The sequence below is a fragment of the Brassica napus genome, unplaced genomic scaffold, assembly GCF_020379485.1.
Source record: "Brassica napus cultivar Da-Ae unplaced genomic scaffold, Da-Ae ScsIHWf_1320;HRSCAF=1886, whole genome shotgun sequence".
NCBI classification, from domain to species: domain Eukaryota; kingdom Viridiplantae; phylum Streptophyta; class Magnoliopsida; order Brassicales; family Brassicaceae; genus Brassica; species Brassica napus.
The window spans coordinates 136016-157709 of NW_026014737.1; the positions used below are offsets into that span (position 1 = coordinate 136016).

Genomic DNA, 21694 nt, shown 5'->3' on the forward strand with positions numbered 1-21694 from the left:
TTAAAAGGAAACTAAATATAAAAATAAATAATAGTATTTAAAATGTAAATTAATTTATTAAGGGTATCAGTGTAATCAACAATTGTGAGAATTAACGTGAGAGCGACACATAGGAAATTGACTTCTGAAATAATATTATAGATATAAGTACGCTGAATTTTTCGTTTAAACAAATATATTTTTGTTCCTCAAATTGATTAAATCACAGAAAACAATAAATATCTTTATAAATAGTAAAATTTCAAATATCTTTATAAATAGTTAAATTACTGTAGTTGGCAACTTGGCATACTCTTAATCTCTTATCCAAATTGAAATATTCTTCTCAGCGTGTTTTTTCAAAATCCATCTTTAAAAAATTAGGGAAGTTCTTTATTGAGTACACTCGTCTAACTGAAATGTGTTTGAATATATCACAAAAAAAAAAAAAACTATAATCGAACTTACCCTGAAGACAGGTGAAACTCTTTTACCTTTACTTATTAATAAGATAGTAATTAATTATAACGTATAATCAAGTATTTTTAGTTAACTGGAAAAAATATATTAAATATGAAGTCTAGGGATCACACGATCAGGTGATGCTTATAATGAAACTACTATTGGATACTTGATGTGATTTCAGATTTATAGGAATTACATATGGTTTCAGTGCACAATCATTTGGTATTATTTTTTTTGTTAAAGGATTTCGATCTTTTGGTAATTAAGAAATGAGTATCCAACAAATAAAATGTATAAACCATTTGATCTTTACAATGTCAAAATTTTGGTTTGATTAATGGGATCTGTTATTGAACATCCCTTTTGGCTTTACCAAAGACGAACATTGCGTTTTAGTCTTTGTATATATATTTGTTTTGGAAACAGCTTTGGTCTTTCTATATAAGACCGTAAGAAGTCTTCGAATTATATTATTTATCATCAATCATGCATTAATTAATTTAATTTTTGTATATTTTTTAAATCTGTCTCCAGGCTCTTATTTAGTCGTGTCTTTGAGTTGCCAAAATATCAAAAGTTTGAGAAAAAAATGAGTCGTCTTGAAGCTGAAGGAAGAGCCCCAAGTTGCTGGTGGCGCTTTGGCTTTTGGTTAACCATCTTAGCTGGACTTATCATTCTCATAGTTTGGATAAATCTACGTCCAACGGGTTCAGACATTCCAAAATGCTCAGTCGAATACTTTTACGTTCCAGCCCTCAACAAAACCCTAAACTCACGACTCAACACCACTCTCAACTTCATGGTTCGTCTAGCTAATCCAAACAGTGAACAAGGAATCTACTATGACGACGTCCACCTTTCCTTCTCCAGCGTCACCTATGTATTCATCGCTAACTACACGGTGCCAAGATTCTACCAGGGACGCAAGAAGAAAGCCAAGAAGTGGGGTCAGGTTGTGCCTCTGAACAACCAGACAGTTTTAGAAGCGGTTTTGCCTAATGGATTGGCGAGTTTTCGGATAAACCTGAAGACACAAGTGAGGTACAAGAACTCGTTTTGGAAAACTAGGAGGTTTGGGGTCGACGTTGGTGCTGAAGTTGGAGTCAACGGGGATGGAGTTAAAGCTAATAAGAAAGGGATTAGGTTGAAGAAATCTGACTCTTCTTCATCTTCTTCATTAAGAAGCTATTTTCCTGTTTGTGTTTTGACGAATCTGCTTGCTTTCTTTGCTATTTGTTGAACTGTTTGGTGCTTTTGATTTTCATTTGCTTCTTTGTTGTTGTTGGTTTTATTTACTCTTTTTTTTGGGTCAAATTTGGTTTTATTTACTCTTTCATTAGAATTGCTTTGAGTTTTTTTTCCTTGAACTTTTATTGTTTCTTTTTTGTATTCTTCCGTCTTTTTCTTTGTAGCTTCTCAAGTCGACCAAGTACTTCATTGAATAATTGATCCTATTATTGTTTTGTTTTGCGCGGGATGTGATTATTAGTTTCGTTATTTTTAAGAAAAAGATATTAAATCTGTTTAATCTGGATATTCGTTCGGTTTTAAGTTTTGTTTTTGGTTTTTAATCTTTTAAAATATAATTATTATTTTAAATTAATATTCATTTTAGTTTATTCGGTTAAAATGTTTGATTTCTTGTTTTTTTCCGGTAAAAACCAAAAATTAATATTATTTATTTATTTTCATGTTATGAATTTTAGATAGCCGTCATGTCGAACCAATAATTTCATATTATAGTTTCTAAACAGATAATAGTTTAAGAAAAAGAAAAAAAAATTATTAAGACAAATCATTTCAGTACAATTTGGTTGGTAGTGAAAAAAGCATTAAGAAAAAAATTTCAACTTTCAAAAAAATTAGATTTTTCAGTTGTGATGAATACTTAGTTGCAAAGTGCTCACATCAAGGTGCACATGTATGTGTATATAAAAAATATATGAAAATAGTTGACAAATATATAAAGATATTGTTAATTAATATTAAATGACATTTTTGTTCAAAATAATACATGAAAGATAAAATTAAAATTAATTTAAAATAAAAAGGCCTTCACATTAGTCATTTTTTCATATAAAGAAAATAAAATTGTATCCGTAAATAGGGGTGGGCACATATCGAATATCTGGGTATTTGGAAGCATTCGTGTCGATTTGATCTTTAGCCACCTAGATATTCGGTGACTCGGATATCCGAAATATTTTAGAAATTTTAAAGAATATCCGATTTGATCCGTAAATAAAATAAAATTTTAAAAATAATTTAAAAATTTAATAACAACATTTTATTACAAAAATAAAAAATTAGTTAATTTTTTAAATTCTAGTATCTAATATAATAAATTTAAGAGCAATTGCACCTGATATACACGGAAAAAAGATTAATTCGTCGGCTGGTTATGTACTGTTTGAGGTTCTATATATTCCAAAAATAACCCTATATATAGGTGTTCGTACTCTGTATCGGCTACGATATAGGGAGCTAGAAATTCAAGATGTTGCTTTAATAATGAATGTTGTCTACTGTAGCAAGTTATAGAATATATCGAACACTGCAAACAATCCAGCTTCTCCATTATATCTCACATTACTAAAGTAAGAAGAACATTTTTGCGGAGTCTACGAAGAACACCTCTCGATTAATTACCGGAAGAAAATTCTTGTAGTTATGGTTTCCGCACGGCTTGTTGACTGTTCAGAAGAACCTGAAGAACCAGACATGCAAAAAATTCCGGAGATGATGTTTGCCGCCGGCGAAGAACCAGTTGGGGTTCGAATTCTTACTTATCAATCATCCACTGCTCCACAACGCATCTTAAATGCGTTAGATGAATAGGAGGTTGATATTATTAGGCGATCTTCATTTGGGAAGTTGATAGAGATAGCCGACAAACCCGTATTTTCCGGAAGATTTGCGCGATATATGTTATCAAGGCAGCTGAAGACAAAGAAAAAGCATGAAACTTGGTTCCGATTTGCAGGTAAACCGGTAAGATTTTCTATTAGAGAATTTGCGATTGTGACGGGATTACCTTGTGGGAATTTCCCGCAGAAGTCAAAGATGAAGTTGAAGGCAACAATAGCGGAGCAACCTTATTGGCCATGTTTATTTGGAAAACTTGAAGTGGTTACAGTGTCCTCTGTTATAAAGATGCTCTACCGCAAAACGGTTAAAGACAGAGACATCCGTATTAGATATGCATGCTTGGCGTTGCTTGAATCAGTTCTTCTTCCAACTAGTCTTAATATGAAGATATCTAGAGATCATGTTGAAGCTATTAAAGATCTAGATGCCTTTTTTCGTTTCCTTGGGGACGGGTAGCAGTTGATATGCTGATGGCTAGTATCAAAGAGAGAGATGAGATAGCTTTGTCTCAAAACACTATCGCATTAAAAGGATTTGCTCTTGCAATACAGCTTGTAATGGTTGCAGCGGTTCCGGCGTTGACTGAGGTTGTGCAAGATTCGTGTTCTTCATCTGATTCTGATAGTGAAGATATTGATGGAAGTGGGCGAGATATTTTTACAAAGAAACGGACTCTCAATCCGGCACATGCACGGAATTTGGACAAGAGAACTGATGTAAGTCATTTTATCTCCCAATATTAGTTGTTTCTTGTCTATATATAGTAGAAACTTGCAATTGGCCATATATCTTATATTAGTTCTTATTTCATATTTGGTTACAAATTGATTAATGTAGCCCTACTGAATAACATATTTTTGTTTGTGTGAAGGTTATTGTTCATAGCATCTTGGTTCAAGATCCAGAGCGACCTATTGATGAGGCCATTTTAGTTCGGCATGATGAAGTTCATGATTCAAGAGTTGATAACTTGGTCGAGGCCATCAGGCGTAACTATCAATTCAATAATTCGTGTTTCCGCGGTGGGATTAGAAAGATTGATGTTGTTCATATGCGAGAAAAGGTCAAATCATCTGCAAAGTGTAAGAGACCAAAGAAGGATATTACTACTTCGTCGGAAGCTGAGAACAGTGTCATCGTTGACCTTGTGCTTGACAAAATCAAACCTCAGATTGATGTACTGGAATCCAACATTAAGATAGGTTCATCTCGTGTTGATGCCATAGAGGGGGGTGTTCGTAAACAAGTTGAGACGTTGTTGGGTAAGTTTAAGGGGGAAATGCTTTCATCTCTTAAGGATATCGTTTCAGAAGTTTGTAAAGACCACCTTGCTGCGCATAACGGCCCGGGAAATTATCAACCGTCTTCTCCGACAAATTTAATCGTTCCCAGATGTCATACCAGCCATGTTGCCGACGCAAATGCAAAGACAATCGAAAACGTTCTACGTGACACTAGTCAATACTCTACACCTCCCCGCTCGAACCGTATATGTGAGGTATCAATTATGTTCACATAATTTTTTGGAAATTTGTATAACCGTTTATTTCTTGTCTTATGAACTAACAACTTATTTTTATAACATTCAGTCCGTTAATCCTACTCCGACGAAGAAACAACAGGTTGAATCCGGCAATGTATGTGGAACTCCGGTAATTCAGTCAGGTGCGCAATCAGCTAATAGCGAGAATCGATCGAGGCAACAGTCATTCCAACAAAAGTTGGTAAGATGTTTGAACTGTTATCGGATTGACTTAGTGATCTATATTATATGGTAGAATAGTTTTAATTTATTACATTTATTGTTCTTCTAAATCAGACTCCGCAAAATAACAAAGACAACATTGCAGATGAACCTTCCTTTTCGCTTGGTCTAACTCAGGATGAACAGATTCAAGAAGACATCCCTATTTTGGGACAAACTTGTCCTGACCATGTACAGTTGTCTCACACGAATGTGGATGACAATATAGAAGGAATTTCATCGTCACGTAGAAGTAAGAGGCAAAAGACGGTTCCATCGGGTCTTGTAGAGGATTACCTTTGTGGGCCTCATTTATTGTCAAGGGCTAAGGAATCTCAGAGGAGCATATTTGCGACACTTGATATTTCAGAGTTGGTAAGGAAGTTCACGAATCTGGAGTACAAAATGAAGTCAAATTTGTAAGTTTTGTTCGTTCTTTGCATTAACATCAGTTGGAAATATTGAATATATTACTAAATGTTCTTTGCTTTTGGTTTTTAGTGTGATCAACGTTTCTGGTTTAGCTGTGTCTAGAAGGGAAATTCTGCTAATTTGTGAGAGGCAACGAAATTACACTGCCAAGGTATTTTCCGGATAATAGCAGTATTCAACTATATATAATGGTGGTATATTTGTTCTTATATTATCTACGTCTACAGGTTGTTGATATTCTTATTAGAGTTTTACGGTCGGTTATTTTGGATCAGTTACCTTCTGAAGGTTCACAGAGTGCTGAGTTTCTTGATACCAAGTTTGGTGCTGCTATAATGAAGAACTTTCCCAGGTTTCTTAAGAGTAAGAACAAGGAGTCCTACATATTTCCAAAATCATTGAGTGGTATTTTCCCAACCAAAGAAGCTCCAAAGGTCAATCCAAGAAAGTATTATTTTCCTTTAAATGTTGGGAACAAACATTGGGTTGGTATTTGTTTTGACGCTGTGTGTGGGACTGTCACCATCCTAGATTCATGCTTGGCATTGCACAAGCAGAAGGCGTTAGAGAAGATAATTACCCCTGTCATACAAATGTTACCGTATCTTGCTAGATATGCTTCTCTTGACATTGAAACTGATCCGGTTATTCAGTGTTATGATGTTGCTAGGCCAAAATCAGTCGTCCAGATTAAGAATGAAGCCGATTCTGGTTTGATGTCTTTGCTCTTTATGGCGAGGCATGCTTTATATGGACCAGAAGCTTGTAAGAATATTGGTGATGATGTGCTCGTAGAGAAGAGTAAGAGTGCAGCAATACTGGCGTATGAGTTCAAGGAAAAGTTATAGGGTATGCTTGATGCTGAAGTGTTTGTTTTTCTAAGTTTCCTTTTTAATTCTTGTAATGAGTTGGACTTGTATAATTGAGACAACTTGTATGTAATATGTTGCTTGTGTACGTTTCCTTTGGACTTTCAAACTCTGTTATGTTCTTGAACTATTTTCATATATTATATTTGGCTGTGTTAAATAATTTTTTTTAATACATTTCAAATTGTTCTCGAAAAAGCTATAATTTAAAATTATTGTATAAATGGGAAGTAATCCGGTTTTAATAATTGGATTTTTTAGTTCAGTTACCTGATTAAGCCATAAGAACATCCTATTTATGTTATTAGAGGAAAATATTCTTAGTTTTGATGTTGGAAATACGACAACAAGTGTTGTTGTTGATGTTTACAAGTAGTGCACGCGTATAGAAAGTTGTGTGAGTTGTCTTATCTTTCCTATACAATTTTCAGCTATGTGTCGTGTTCTATGAAGTATCGAATATCATCATCATACCTATAGTAGAGTAGGCAACTTTGTCCTTCAATTATTTTTGTGGATGAATTATTGGTTTATCTTATCCATGGACTTGTTACCACAATTCGTCTATATATTACGATACTTGTTTACAAGTTATCATCCATTTACTTACAGTCAGAAGGGAGCAGTGGAATAGATTAATATTGTTAAAAATTTTGGTTTAAATACTTGTAACAAACTCGGTTTCTAATTCCTCCTTTTTATTTTCTAGATGGCAATTCCACTGAGTGTAACTTTACATCACGGTGCATGGCGTTGTGCCGACGATGGACATTGGACTTTCCATAGGAACCCAAGTGATCTCGGCTATACGGTTATGGTCAAACCAACTGAGACGGTGGAAGATTTGGAGACCATTATCCGTGAACGCTATAAATTGAAGCCTGAGACACCCATGGTACTGGCCTATCACCTACCTGAATGGATGCTTGAACCTGAGGGAACTCGTACACCGCCTATTACATTGACAACTACCCCACAAGTTGAAACGATGATGCAAATCCGTTCTTGGTGGTCTGAACTAAAGCTATGTGTTTCTTCGGGTGCTGAAAATGTGGCTCATTACCAGTTTCTTAGTCAAACTACTTTCACTATAAGTGGTGCAACTTTTGTATTCAAAGGTTAGATATATAGTACTTATATATTGATACTTTCTATTAGCCAATATTAAAAAAGTACATTTATTAAAAAAATTGTTTTCCTAGGTTATAACGAGAAAGAGCTTCTTGCAAGCAATGAGGTCCTTGAGGAATGTTTTAAAGAGGAAGAGATGGTTCCAATCTACAGGGTTCATTTAGAAATTGAGAAGGCAAAATCCGAAGAAAGAGGTGCGCAAGGTTTGCCCTCCATGGCTACAGAAGCTGAAGGTTAAAAACATTTTATATGTTAATATTAATTTGTAAGTTTGGTTTTTTAATAACTGGCTAACACTATATTTGGTTAGGTTCGGGATCTTCTCCCTCTGGGTCACAAGGGTAGAAGTTGAGGTGGTGAATGTGTCTGAAACACTTTCGGAAGAATAAGCATGCTACTATGGTTTGCGAATGAAGTTGTATTTCCTTTCATCTTGTTATCTGAATAAATGTTGGTTGTTGTTCTTAAGTTTCTAAATTTCGTGGTTTCTTTATTGGTGTGTTTAAAATTTCTAATGTAATGTATGCTGGAAATATTTATGTAACATATTTGAAAATCGTGTTTACTAATTGTCAGTTTGGAATGTAATATATTTTATGAAACCAGAATATGAACTGCAACTCTATAGTATACGACTAATATAGGACCGTCCTAAAATATAGAATATCGTTTAATATGCATCAGTTTTGAACGACACTATTATTTGGTCACCTATGAAATTACTGGTGCATGTCTATAGTATAGGACTCATTATGGTAATATCATGTTGTTGTATTAGTTTAATTGGAAACCGGAAAACATACCATTCTTATTAAGGTGTAGAACTCTTTTAAACAATTACCAATTATTCACACCAATATGAATATTTGGGTCGATAGATTGGGAAGTTACTTGTTACGATGAATACTACACATTTGTGCTATGCTATAATATATAGTTAGTCTCACATATCATATAATATTACAAAGCTCGCTATAAAACTTAGGCTTTCGTACTAAATTCCCATATACTGGATATGATTCACTATATGTCATTGTCTATTAGCTATAATAGCCGATGGTTTTCTTATCTATGTTTTCATCTTATCAACTTGAACGAAACAAAGGGTAAGTCAGTTACTATACATAGAAGTCTTTAACGACTTATATATTTCAAACTTAGACATTGGCTTTTATTTATTTCATAATCTCGGGAACAAGTACAAACCTGCCTCTAACCGATCATGGATACAAATATTTTACAAAAGCATGTTTAACGTTTTTTAGTATTTCACAATCTTTTATTCTTATCAAACACCTTCATCATCCGAGATAAGCCAACTTTAACTTCATGCACATTCTTTTTATATTGCCACTTTGCATGTGGCTTTGTTATGACCCACACCTTTACAACGGCTACACACATGTCTCTTCCTTGGAGTCTTCATCTACGGAAAACAAATTGTGTAAGACTTTCATTTTATTTGAATAGTTGAAGGTAAGCTGCTTACCCTTATTTCTCCAGTAGACAATATCCGGCTTTTCCGAGGTCTCCCTGGTGGACGACGACTTGTGGGTGGGCATATTTGGATGGACTCACTTTCACCTTATGTCCCTTCGATACTTGGATTGACCTCGCTGCTTATAGGCAATATATTCCCGGCATATGCAGCAACTAGAGTGTCCATTGTGTAAAAATTGGAAACCAGCGATTTAATACTTGATTTCTCTTTGATTGCCGCCGCAATGGCATGGGGGCAAGGAATGAGGAGCGTCTGAAATGAGAAACAGCTGCAAGATTTGGTGTGTAGGTTAACATGGTAAGATATTCTGTCTTTGTCTTTTACATCGAACTCACCAGTGTTAATCTGGCAAACAAGCATCCCACCGCTGATTTCAAAATTTTCTTCAACAATACTGGTCACACGTGGAGTTAACATACGATTCGGATGTTGTGTTACATCACGTCTTTCTGCGTACCATTTCATCAGTTTAGAACGGATGTACTCGACCAAATGTAGTATCGGATACTCTCTTGCATTTCGAAGAACAGAATTCCATGTCTCTGCTACATTGCTTGTCATGAGGTTGTACCGATTTCCGGAGCAATGAGCACGGGCCCAGTGCTCTAAACCGATATCTAATAGGTATTCAGCACATGAAGGATTGATGTTCTTAATTTCATTGAAGGTTGTGTAAAATTCGCTGAGTTGAAAGGCCCTGGCTGCCTTGCCCACCAAGTAACCGAGATGTTTGTTTTTGAAATAAGTTTGGATGTTGCGTTTCAGATGTAAAATACAAGCGCAATGCTTTGCTGCTGGATACACCTTCAACCATATACAATACAAATTCATATTATTATTTGTTACCAATAAATATGTTTTAAAAAAACAGCTTTTTCTATGTAAGGAAGTTAATGTCGTGACATATTTATATATAAATTATAAAGTATACCTTTGAAATTGCTTTGTATATGGATGAGTGTCTGTCTGAAATGAATACAACATTGTCCTCGTTTGTAATGAATTGCAAAAGCATCTTTAGGAACCACTCCCATGCATTGTCATTTTCACCGTCAACAATTCCCACCGCAATAGGGAAAACCTGGTAATTTCCATCCTGAGCTGAAGCGGTTAGTAAGCAACCAGCATATTTCCCTCTCAAATGAGCTCCGTCAATTATGATAACATTACGCATATGGCTGAATCCATCAATACTGGCACCAAGAGCTAAAAACATGTATTTGAACCTATGACCGACTCCAGCATCGTATATTGTATGGATTTCGGCTAAAGTCCCTGGATTTGCTCTTACTAGTCGCTGAAGATAATCCGGAAGCAATTTGTAGGATGTTGCACATGAGCCTTTCGCATAGTCGAGGGCAACCTCACGAGACCTCCATGCCTTCCAATATGAAATCCTAATATCGTGATCTCCTAGCATTAGTTGGATAATCTCATTAGGCCGTGGTCCACTACCTTGGCCAGCAAATCTTGTCTTTATTATCTCTCCAATGACGGTATGGGTAGCGTGATCTTCATATCCTGCGGTACGGTTTTTTATTATTCAGTTATTGTACTCTTTCAGGATACCATATGTAAGAAAAATTGAAAAAAAATTTGTTCTTAGAAAGACATATTTAATATTTTATTTCTATATTGTCTTTACTCGAAAGTTATATATTTGTTACGCACTTGGCCTGATTCGGTTAGTATGGTTTACTGAATTTTTTGTTGTATACTTGCACGTTCGTCGACGGAACATGTATGGTCCAAATTTAGTTTTCGAACTTCATATTTTTCAACATTCTTCAGTTTTACTGCATAAACCCTCCAATTGCATGTTAAACTTATGCACTGAAGAACCATCCCATCTGGTGATGAACGTGAGTTTTTAAACCGGAATTTACATCTCAATGCGTAAGATGCCATTTGTTGTTTGAAATCAGCTCTATTTCTGAAAATATTTCTCACATATAATTCCTCAGAATTATTTGTTTCGTTTCCTACAATATTCGGATTTCCCGCCTTTGTTAGTTACTAATTGAGAAATATAAAATAGGATAACATATTTTACGTTCATATTTTCACATTACAAACTTCCACAAACATATAAGTTCTGCATCAGTGGTGTTCAAACAAGCCAAAATACGATATTCTTGAGCCAACTATTTCACAACAAAAGAGGCAACTTATTTATTCTAATAGATTTAAACATGCAGTTCTTAAAAGAAGGGACGAAACACACCGCTGCCCTCATCCGGATCAGAGCACGAGCCATTCAAAGATTCGACGGGAACATCTCCATTGCTTGGTACTTTATTTCCAAGAGTAAGGGTTAGATCAAGGGTAGGTTCTGCCTTGTTGGAGTTGTCCTCTGGAGTTGGGCCAATAGGAAATTCTGAAGATCCTGCTTGGTTTATGTTACCCACTACTGTAGAGATATCACCTACACAATCGACAAAAATAGAAAACTTAAGTTCAATATTACTATGATTCTCAAAAATTCCCTATGTTTTTTCTTTTACTCTACCTTCCATAACACTCGGTCCATTGTTTGATAGTTCCATAGCAATTGTTGCGATAACTTCAGATGGAGGGGCAGAAGTGATGATGTTGTTTTCGTTCAAACCGTCTGAAGAAGCGGTGGTCGAGCCATCATCATCGTCGATGATGATTATTATTGCTGGTTGGGGGGCTGCGATTCTTCGATTTGGAGCAAGAGGCAAACCAATCACACCTTCAGTTGGGTGGGTTGAATGTGCATAGTAGACTTCATAGTCATTTTCATGACCGGCTATTCCATCCCAGTATTCCTCTTCCTCCGTCATGTCTCTCCAAACATTTAGCGGCTCCACTTGTAGAGGGGTTGAATGATTCAGAAGAGATGCTGGTTGGCCAATTGGGATTTCATATTGCAACTCCTCAATATTCATCGGTTCACCGTAGAGCACTAGGAATAAATTATAAACATTAGTATTTGTTATACAGATTAAATATAATAAAATAGATTTTGGTTTATAAACCGGATGTTCTTGTATCCATTTCCACTATTACGTTTATCAGTCACAAGTGAAACCATTGATATATAAATCAATATATTACTTTAATATCACTTTTCTAACCTTCTATATATTTATGAGTGAAGAAACAAATACTATTACTAGTCATTACGGTTTAATTAGTACTACTATTAGTTAAGAAAATTAAGTCTCCTATACCTTTTTCATTTTCAGCGTAGTAGAACTCTTCCTCCGGTGAAATGGTACCGGCTTCTGCCATAGCTACAACATCGTCGACGGTTAACCGTGGAAACCCTGTTGCCTCTTCTGCTTGGACGTTGTCATTAGGCAGACCATATACCATTTCTATCTCAAGAGCAACACGAAATTCAATGAGGAGTTGTGGCTCATTGAACATTATTTTCAATATGTGTTTGCTACATACGATCGGATGGCCTCCAACCAAATCTATTAAAAATTAAATATAAAATCAGTTAACCCTTTTGATCTGATTTTTAATAATTATTATGGACTAACCAAGAATGGCTTGACGATGTTGGGCTTCTGATACGCCCTCTTCGAGGTAAGTTGTATCACCTATAGTGAAAGGCGATCGACGCAAGAACTCGTACCTTGCAACTAGTTCAGGTGCACTAGTTACGTAGAGCACCGCCTCAGACATGTAGTCTCTTACACTTGTCAGAATCTCAACATCCTTGTCACAGGATAAGGTGATCGGCAGCGTTTTTGGACCATCAGGGACAATCATCCAGTCAGGGAGTTGATAAGTCAAGGCAACGGGAGTTAGTATCCCGAGATTTAACCTTATACGAATCAACTCGACCAGACCATCAAAGGTTTCGTTGTTGTTGATTATGATGGCTTCACCGTGATAAGAAGAAGTTACCTCAAACGACCAATCTCCATTTGAATTTTTAGTCCAAAGCCCTAAAGAGAGCTTCACCAATCTTTCCATCTATACAAAATCGTTTAAAAATTTCCAGTCAATGTCAAATACTTGTGTATGGAAATCTAAAATAATCTAAAGCAGCAAATACTTTATCTTTATCAGTAAAAGATAAACCCTAAAAAAGTTATAAATTTAGCTACCTTATTTTAAGCCAATCTTCGGGATGGCACAAAGAAAACTGGATTTGGTGATGATTCTTTATATCGCCATATTGATCTGGGAGCATGTATTTATAGCAATTATTGGAGGAGAAGGTGAAGTTACTTGCACAATATCCAGCTAATACGCAAGTGTAGTCTGCACCGGCTACCTAGTGATAGGCATCATGATTATATTATAGGTTACGAAAATATCTCTGACAACTGCAATATTATATTAATATACAGCATTCTCGAATTGTTCCTTGCAACAATTGCATTGTTAAATTGGTTTACATGTTTCGGTTTGTATAATTTAAATGACAAACATGTAAAAACCGATATGGTCAGACAATTTATCTCATTAATAGTAAGCAATATTAATCGGTATGGTAAATGTTCCACTATCATATTGTCACGGTTCAAAACGTTTTACGCACAAGGTATTACTTTTTGGACTTTATTTTTAATTCATCACCTACACACTTTTGAAATTGATATTTTATTGTCCTTTTCGATTAATTGAACCGATCTTATGATTCTTAAACCTTGCTAGTTCGTATGAATTCAACACGTTGGTAACCATGTTTCCCAGTTAACCAGAACTGTAATCTCCCATTACAAAAATTTTTGTTATTATTCTACCCACATTACGTTTCATTGCCCATACTACGTACTTTTGATGTCCATTGTTTTTTTCCTCTTTAAGCCTTCCTACGAAAATGTTTTTCATTTTTGATACGAAGATCCTTTTTGGGAATAAGCCAAACATTTTCTTTTATTGTACAGATACTATCCGTGACAAAAAGAATAAATAATTGAATGTTGTTTTTTACATATATTTGTCTTCATTTCCACATAAATCAAGCTTCGAAACCTCCGATGCGCGGGAGTATAAGTGAGACAAACTGTCTTTTCTTCTGACAACAACTGACAATCATATCTAACATAGATATTCCCTACCTACGATACCGATATAGCCTACATATATATCATCACGTTTTTCGCGGGACTTGAATGTAAATTCACATGCTTCTTCCTATTCGACTTCCTAAAAAAAGTTGTTTCTGCATGCTTTACTAATAATCTTCTGTTTCGTGTTTTTGTGGCCAATTTGGCCTAAATTTAATTCATAAAAATATTATTATAACGTATATATATAATTATTTACATATATGTATATATATATGCATATAACAGATTGAATTAGATGTTTGTTTCTAAAAATATTGGTATTTATGATTTGCTTCTTTTTTGGATATTGTATTTTAGTATTTGATTTGTTTCGTAAAGTTATGGATATCCAGATTTTTTTGGTTCAATAAAAACGGATAACGAATCGAATCAAAATTTATGAATATTTTGCTCAACTTTATCCGTAAACAATAAAAATAATATATATAGTTTACCTTTTTATTCATTATATATCTTTATTCGAACCGAAAAATTCAATGTTTTATTGAAACTATATATGTGAGTTTTATATCAAAAAAAAATATAATGTGAACACATTTATGAATATAGTGTGAACACGTTAGTAGCAGTAATGCAAAAAATCATCCGCGAACAATTTGTAGAATCACCAAAAAAATTCATACACAACACGATCGTTCATATATATATATATATATTTTTTTTTTTCTTTTGAAAAAATGGTTAGGAAAGATTCGGTGAAATTTGTAGGGTAAAGTAAGGATTTTATTGTTTCAACTTTCAAGACACATTGAGAAATTGTCATAGATTTAGCAGATAGTCTTGGGGTATCTCATGATCAGAGAGTGATGGAAATTGTAGTTATGAAAAATTATGAGTTAGGTCGGCAGTCCTCCATATTTGTTCATGTGGATGATTTTTGCATTTTTGCTTTCAAAAAATATTATTATTTTTTTCAAAAAAAAAAAAAATTGTTAGTGTTAAGTACTACACTGAAAAGATATTTACCATTATCCATTTGATCTTTTTCCTAAACTTCAAAATATTTTTTTCTGAAATGTTGAAAAATTATTTATATCATGGGAAAAGGTTAAAAATCTTCAATTATAAAATTTCTGACCAAAAATTCAGGTTTTTTACTAGTAGTTTTTTTTTCTTCCAAACATGATTGATGAGACTCTAGTAATTTATTTATATCATGGCTGACCAACCCATATTTAGTGTCCATGCTGTAAATGAAAATTTTGAAAGGCCTTCACTTCCCATCTGAGGCCTCAAAGAAGAGGTTCCTCCTGCCGGCAGAGAATCATAATAAACTCTTGCATAGCCAAACGATTCTAAGTGCCTCAATTGATTACAATGAAAGCAGGAACCGGCATGATAAGCTCCTTTGTTCCAGATAGTTACTGGATGTGTTTGTAGAGAGAGACTCTTTCTTATATTCTTAAAAATGTTTCTGATAAATATTTTTGTCAAACTATTATAAGTATTTATTTAAATAAAATTGTTTACCTATTAAAAATAGAAGAATGGACTTGGGACGGTCGCAAAAGTTTTCCTGTGTAAGCCGGGCCCTGGACAAATCACTAACGCTTCCCTTTTATATAAACTAGAGCCCGTGTCCGCGCTTCGCGCGGATTACATATTTAATTAAAGAACAGTTTAATTAAAATTGGGAGTTTTGATGTTTCTGAAAGTGTAAGTTAAGTTTTGTTTCTTTTATAATGCGAAGTCGTTGGAAGCGATGATCATTTTTTTATAAACTAAAGTAAGTTTGAATAATAAATTATGTTGATGAATTTAATATTCGTAAGAGAAAATAATATTTGAGTGTGCCTATTTAATTGACGTAGAAAGCTGTAACGTAAATTTTAAAAAAGTTGACTGGTGTCGTTTGCTATGAGGTTTAGGATAGCAATTTATTCCTCTTTTGGAAGCGTTGTATGATATCAATATCGTTGTCAAAGTAGAAGCGCGATCCAGGTGTGGTTATGAGTGATAGTTTCCTTGAAAAAGTGAAATATTTGTAAGCATTTAGTTTGACATAAACTTTATGTTTAGTTTATTACCTTCATGTAACCGTAGAATGATACTTGTGATGATTACGATTTGGTTTTTTCTGGTAGATATGGGATTTAACTCCCTGAAATTAGACGTCTCCTTGTCCCATAAAGTTAAACGTACCAGTTTGGATCTACAAATAATTATTGTATTATATTTCAAATTTTTATATTTTCTATATATCTAGGGTATTAGGATCATTTTGGGCATTTTTCTACATGTCATCTCTACAATTAAAAAAATAAACATGAGACGGATAATTTTATTTAATGTTGGTAATATCTTATGCATCATCTATAAAATAAATATATATTCATATATAACATTCCAGATTTAGTAATATTATTATTTTTATATAATTATACAATTTGTATTACTAAAGCTTTTTAAAATATGCAAATTTTAAACATCTAAATATCTAATCATATGATATTTAGTTTCTTATATATCTACAAAATTTTAAAAATATTGTTTAGGCCAAATGTTTGATAATTATACAATTTTATATCATTTTTATTAGTTTTATACAATTTGATATAATATATATCAAATCTATATTAAATTTTATTAAGATAATAATAAAATCTATAACATTTAATAAAAATTATTTTTAAATATAAGTTAGAACAACACTAAGAACCTCAATTGAAATAGCATAATAGTAGGATGCGTGAGAAGCTTGGTGATTCAACACGCCTCCGGTCACTGTGACGAAAGACTAAACAAAAGCATGTAATTTCATAAAATAGAATGAGTTTTTTAGTTTCTTGGTATCATATACCGTAAATGGATATTGGGCTGACTTCAGTATTAACTGGGATTCAAATAAATTGTTTGGGCTTCATAATTGACATGGATATCAGTCCAGTCTGAGATGAACTGGTAGATTGATTGGCCAGGAATTTTTTGCCTATGTGGCACATCTTAGAAGTCTCTAAAATAGCTCTTTTTATAACGTAGGATGAAAACCTTGGTTCGGAAACAAAGCTTATTACTGTTGATAAAGGTTTACAAACCGAAACAAACGATAAAACACAAAGTACAAAACCAAAAGTTTAGGACATGATGCAAACCAGAAACGTTAAACGAAATGAGAAGTTTTAGAACGGAAAAATAAAAACAGAATATCCAGTGAGAAACACAGCCTCTGCAAGATAAATCAAGCACCACCACGCAAAGACTTTGTCCATCACCACCAGCAAGCCAGAAATGATAAATACTCTTCTTCACCTTCCTTCTAGCCTCACCCCACCATTGCCTGGCTCAATAAAACAACATATCACATTGTATTAGAGAGCAATGAAGAAGGAAACATACTATCGTACATACATGTATATATAGACTATTTACAGACAAAGAGAGCTTACATGGAAGAAGGCTTTCGGTGAAGGGGAACATAGCAGGACTCGTAAATTGAGTAGGAGGCCCGCCCCTTTCTTCCCACTTTCTAGTATTCACATGATAAGTCCACCATTGCCACTCAGTCACACACAGGATCTCCTTCTCTGATGACGTCAGGAATAATACAGTTTCAGAAAAGTTCATGAATGGCAAATAATCTTCGATTACAAGTACCCAACTAGCTTCTTTCCACTCCCATATGTCAAAGTAATCCACATGTAGAACTACAAGTGACAGAGATCCTCCCAGGTTTATCAGATACGTCGTAACTGTTATCCTGTCTTCGTAACGCAGGTCTGGTGAATAGTAAGGCAGCTCCATAACTCCGAATCTCTCTTCCATATCCACGTAGAGGATTATACCAGGATCTTCCAAAGAAACAAGCCAGTAGATTTTTCCTCCTACAAAGACATGACTGGATCTGTGTGGGATAAGAAAAACATACATTGGAAGATGAGGCACAGCGCCGATGATCCTCCACGTGCTAGAAGAATACACCTCACACTCTATGTGCAAACCTGCTCCATTCTCACCATCAGAGACTATGCGGAAAATTTTGTACTCGCTCATGTCAGGACCATATGCAACTCCGATGCTTGGTTCAGTCCAAAACGATGGTCTGCCCTGAGGAAGAAGCAGAGTCTGTTCAGTAGAAGGATTGCAGATCCATATCTGGAAATCTTCTTCATTTTCATCAGAGAGTTGGTTGATGCAGCATACTAATCCATTGAACGATGCTATCATGAGCATGTGGTGCTCAGCGTTTCTTCCCGGAGGATCAACTGTAGCGTGGTGTCGAAAGTTGAACTCCCCTGGCTTCAACAAATACAGCTCCATAGCGTTGTTTACTCTAGGACAAGCTATGTATGAGGGCTTCTTTCTCGATTGAGCGAGATGTATCGTAGCAAAATGTTTGTCCCTAACTGAGTCACGCCAGTATCTGTTAACCGTTTTCACTGAACGGATAGACCTTACTGAGAGTCGAGATAAGATGTCACGAAAGACATCTTGTTTAGATTCTACGTCATCCCATGTCAGTGATGTCACTCGCCTGCGATGCTGAGCTCGCGTCTCGACCATTTTTTTGTTTGTTTCTTGTTGCTAAGGCTCTGCATCGACAAAAAAAAAATTGGTTAGCCCATAAAAAAGTTTCAGAAACAGATATATTTGCAGCATGTATGTGTATTTATCTGACTGTAAGCAGCACACAACTGCTAACTACTCGAACAAACACATAGTCACCTCTTGGTATCCATCAGATAAAGACCAAAAAGACAGCTAACAAACACCAATCAGAACCAAGCAAAAGGGTTTAGCAGAAGGGAAAATGCATCAAACCCTTCTTTCATATCCATGCATGAGAATTTCTAACAACTGAAAACTAATCCCTAGAGCCTAGAAATATGATCTAAATCAGTGTTCTAAAAAGCGTTCGAGATGGCGTCGCCTAAGCGCTAAGCCTTCATAAACATAGTTACCCCTTGGTATCCATCATATAAAGACCAAAAAGAGCTAACAAACACCAAACACCCATCAGAACCAAGCAAAAGGGCTTAAAAGAGAGGAAAATGCATCAAAGCCTTCTTCCATATCTATGCATAAGGAAAAACTGAAAAAAAAAAAAAACAAAGAGCCTAGAAATATGATCTAAACCAGTGTTCTAAAAACCGATCTAGGCGGCGGCGCCTAGGACCTAAGCCTTCTAAAACCAATGGCTATTGTTTTCTAAACCGCATAGAAAATTATAATGTCATGATAATAAATGAGTTATTGTTAGATCGAGAAAGAAGAATCATTATACACCAACGCAAAATCAAGAATTTGTTGCAGAAGCAAAATCCGTCGCCACGGAATCAAAATAATTGTTTCATCGGCGTTTTTTACATATCTTTAAAGAATCAGAACCACATATAAATGATCATACCTAATCCTAACCAAAGGAAACAAATCTAACAAATTATCATGTTGCAAAATTCAGATCTGTTGGGTTTTCTCGAGCCTATATCAGCTGATTAGTACGATATTGTCCACTTTGGGCTTAAGAGGTAAGACCGCATGGTTTTGTTATTGGGCTCTTTCCCAAAAATCTTGTATTAATCAGAGTTGGTGGAGACTTTGTCTAAACTTCTAATAGGAGACTTTGTTTGCACTCACAACAAGATCTTAGATACACATATAAACATATTGAATATCATAATAGAGTTGCTATATACTCGAAAGCCGTCGAAAACTATAGTTAACTTGTTATTTTTTCGGATATTGACTAGAGGGAATGATTGAAAGTCTTCAAAAGTATTAATTCCGTCAACGGCTTTAGTTTAGTTGCTAAATAATTTTGTTTTAAGATTTGACTAGAGGAAAATGATTGCAAGTTTATTTAAGCAAGAATAATTTTATTCTCATGGACATTTTGATATTTCAACTTACTGGAATACAGTGTATAACAGAGTACAATGTAATACATGCATTGCAAGTATAATTTATTTATTTTGATATCTATATATTTATCATGATATTTAAAATAATTAATAAACATTAACCTATTTTACAGATATATATAGACTAATATTTTTAAAATATATATTTTAATATATAATTATCATGATATTTAGGAATTAATAAATAGATATTAACAATATTTACCGATAATATCTTCATTACTTTTCTCTCATTTTATAATTTCAGTGACTAATATTATAGCCAATTTATCTGATTTTTACCGAAAATATTGATCAAATACAGATTATGAATAAAATTTATATATAAGTATACTAATATATCAAAATTAATCGGCTTCTTTTGTTTATTCCGTTTGATCCCTTAATATACTGAACCATATTCATATAACGTTGTTTTTTTTAAAATAACATCCTCGGTACTTCCAAATCCAGACTATTTTCTTTATTTCGGTTTGGTTCAGTTTTGAAAGATTCGATTTGACCAGATTGAACACTCTTAAACTATTGGTATTTTGTTAATATTTTATATTTGTGATTTTTATAATCCTTTTAGCACCACATGATTTTTTTTTTCAGTCTCAGTCCCAATATAATATGTGTTAGTTTTAAATACAAAATTTTCTAATTTAGTTATTACTATAAAAAAGATTTTGATACAAAATCTAAATCACATAAATAAAAATATGAAACAAAATAACATAATTAATACATTAATTACCAATATGAATATTGAAGTTTTATAATTTATAATAATTTAAAGTTGTATCTAATTTAGTTATTATTATTTATAAAAATAAATTTTAAAACTAAAAATTATTAGATGTATAGATACATTAATCCGCACAAGATGCGGGACATCAACTAGTAACTACAATATTTCAAAAGCAGCAATGCAAAAAATCATCCGTGAACAATTTGTAGAATCACCAAAAAATTTCATACACAACACACAATCGTTCATAACGACGATTTACCTCAATTTTATCATTGAGATACTGCTGTCAAAATCCATTGCAATTTGTCTTTGCGTATAGAAACAGAGGGTCCTTAGATGGTTAGGAAATATGGCTTTTTTGCAGAATCGACCTACAATTTAAAGTCAACCACAAAACTAACTTCCTTTTGTTGGAAATTAATTTACCCTATTCACCCTACAAGTTCAAATAATTCATGAAAATGCCATTAATTTTTTTTTTTCGAAAATGATATTTCTACTCGCTCACCCTCATCATCTTCAAGTAATTACAAGATTGTCACTGTCATCAATACTCTAACCACCATGAACAACCAATTTGAAGCTCTTAATGCTCCCAAAATCGAGTTACCCTTCTTCTTTTTCCATTCTTATGAACTAAACACAACATATCTTTCACTTTCTCTCCACATTGAGCTTAAGACCCAAAATTTTGATTTTACATTTTTTATGGTTCATAAAGTCATAGAAGCTAACAATTCTGGGTGGGTCACTTTCGTTTGAGATTATGTGTGCTTGGAGAAGCCTTATGTATGCTAAGGAAGTTATCTCACCAATTTAAGGTATGAAATCGATTTTTTTTCCAGATCTGTTCGTCAGACGACTTACATGGGAAGTTGTCTGGCAGTAGACGACTTACCTGGAAGTCGTCTGGTCAACGCAGAGATTATTTTTGCAATTGACTTTGAAATCTGTTTTCTGAGACGACTGAAAGTTAAGTCGTCTGATTTTGTTTGGTTACAAAAAAAATCTCCAAAGAACCTAGACAACTTACATTTCAGTGGTCATAGGT

At 34.1% G+C, this 21694-nt stretch overlaps 5 protein-coding genes across 5 annotated transcripts; 2 read left to right on the forward strand and 3 right to left on the reverse strand.

Moving 5' to 3' along the window:
* Positions 1 to 839: 839 nt before the first annotated feature.
* On the forward strand, positions 840 to 1722 carry LOC106356077 (protein NDR1-like). The gene has a single exon (XM_013795915.3). The coding sequence runs from the start codon at positions 1034 to 1036 to the stop codon at positions 1682 to 1684; it is 651 nt and encodes a 216-aa protein (XP_013651369.1). The 5' UTR covers positions 840 to 1033; the 3' UTR covers positions 1685 to 1722.
* A 2060-nt stretch (positions 1723 to 3782) lies between these two features.
* On the forward strand, positions 3783 to 6336 carry LOC106354870. The gene is made up of 6 exons (XM_013794914.2): positions 3783 to 4028; positions 4184 to 4810; positions 4902 to 5036; positions 5132 to 5475; positions 5558 to 5639; positions 5716 to 6336. The coding sequence occupies exons 1-6, from the start codon at positions 3783 to 3785 to the stop codon at positions 6334 to 6336; spliced, it is 2055 nt and encodes a 684-aa protein (XP_013650368.2).
* A 2737-nt stretch (positions 6337 to 9073) lies between these two features.
* On the reverse strand, positions 9074 to 10409 carry LOC111201274. Its single transcript, XM_022692945.1, has 2 exons — positions 9921 to 10409; positions 9074 to 9793 (listed from the first exon to the last, which is right to left on the reverse strand). The coding sequence occupies exons 1-2, from the start codon at positions 10407 to 10409 to the stop codon at positions 9074 to 9076; spliced, it is 1209 nt and encodes a 402-aa protein (XP_022548666.1).
* A 304-nt stretch (positions 10410 to 10713) lies between these two features.
* LOC111201348 lies at positions 10714 to 13409 on the reverse strand. The gene is made up of 5 exons (XM_022693065.2): positions 13078 to 13409; positions 12505 to 12943; positions 12187 to 12435; positions 11499 to 11918; positions 10714 to 11414 (listed from the first exon to the last, which is right to left on the reverse strand). Exons 2-5 carry the CDS (start codon positions 12941 to 12943, stop codon positions 11191 to 11193), a joined length of 1332 nt encoding a protein of 443 aa, XP_022548786.1. The 5' UTR covers positions 13078 to 13409; the 3' UTR covers positions 10714 to 11190.
* Positions 13410 to 16015: 2606 nt separating this feature from the next.
* Positions 16016 to 19927, reverse strand: LOC125596905 (F-box protein DOR-like). Its single transcript, XM_048771899.1, has 3 exons — positions 19271 to 19927; positions 17436 to 18578; positions 16016 to 17326 (listed from the first exon to the last, which is right to left on the reverse strand). Exons 2-3 carry the CDS (start codon positions 18547 to 18549, stop codon positions 17295 to 17297), a joined length of 1146 nt encoding a protein of 381 aa, XP_048627856.1. The 5' UTR covers positions 18550 to 18578; positions 19271 to 19927; the 3' UTR covers positions 16016 to 17294.
* Positions 19928 to 21694: the final 1767 nt, after the last annotated feature.

What these genes read in the sequence shown, in the direction of transcription:
- LOC106356077 (XM_013795915.3), top strand. Translation starts at nt 1,034, where the DNA reads ATGAGTCGTCTTGAAGCTGAAGGAAGAGCCCCAAGTTGCTGGTGGCGC.
- LOC111201348 (XM_022693065.2), bottom strand. Translation starts at nt 12,943, where the DNA reads ATGGAAAGATTGGTGAAGCTCTCTTTAGGGCTTTGGACTAAAAATTCA. An exon ending in CTACGCTGAAAATGAAAAAG is followed by an intron (nt 11,919 to 12,186) that starts GTATAGGAGACT and finishes ATTTATTCCTAG; the next exon opens with TGCTCTACGGTGAACCGATG. An exon ending in TGGACCGAGTGTTATGGAAG is followed by an intron (nt 11,415 to 11,498) that starts GTAGAGTAAAAG and finishes TCGATTGTGTAG; the next exon opens with GTGATATCTCTACAGTAGTG.
- LOC111201274 (XM_022692945.1), bottom strand. Translation starts at nt 10,409, where the DNA reads ATGCTAGGAGATCACGATATTAGGATTTCATATTGGAAGGCATGGAGG. An exon ending in TATACAAAGCAATTTCAAAG is followed by an intron (nt 9,794 to 9,920) that starts GTATACTTTATA and finishes ATATGGTTGAAG; the next exon opens with GTGTATCCAGCAGCAAAGCA.
- LOC125596905 (XM_048771899.1), bottom strand. Translation starts at nt 18,549, where the DNA reads ATGGTCGAGACGCGAGCTCAGCATCGCAGGCGAGTGACATCACTGACA. An exon ending in CACCGAAAGCCTTCTTCCAT is followed by an intron (nt 17,327 to 17,435) that starts GTAAGCTCTCTT and finishes TTATTGAGCCAG; the next exon opens with GCAATGGTGGGGTGAGGCTA.
- LOC106354870 (XM_013794914.2), top strand. Translation starts at nt 3,783, where the DNA reads ATGGCTAGTATCAAAGAGAGAGATGAGATAGCTTTGTCTCAAAACACT. An exon ending in ATTTGGACAAGAGAACTGAT is followed by an intron (nt 4,029 to 4,183) that starts GTAAGTCATTTT and finishes GTTTGTGTGAAG; the next exon opens with GTTATTGTTCATAGCATCTT. An exon ending in AACGAAATTACACTGCCAAG is followed by an intron (nt 5,640 to 5,715) that starts GTATTTTCCGGA and finishes CTACGTCTACAG; the next exon opens with GTTGTTGATATTCTTATTAG.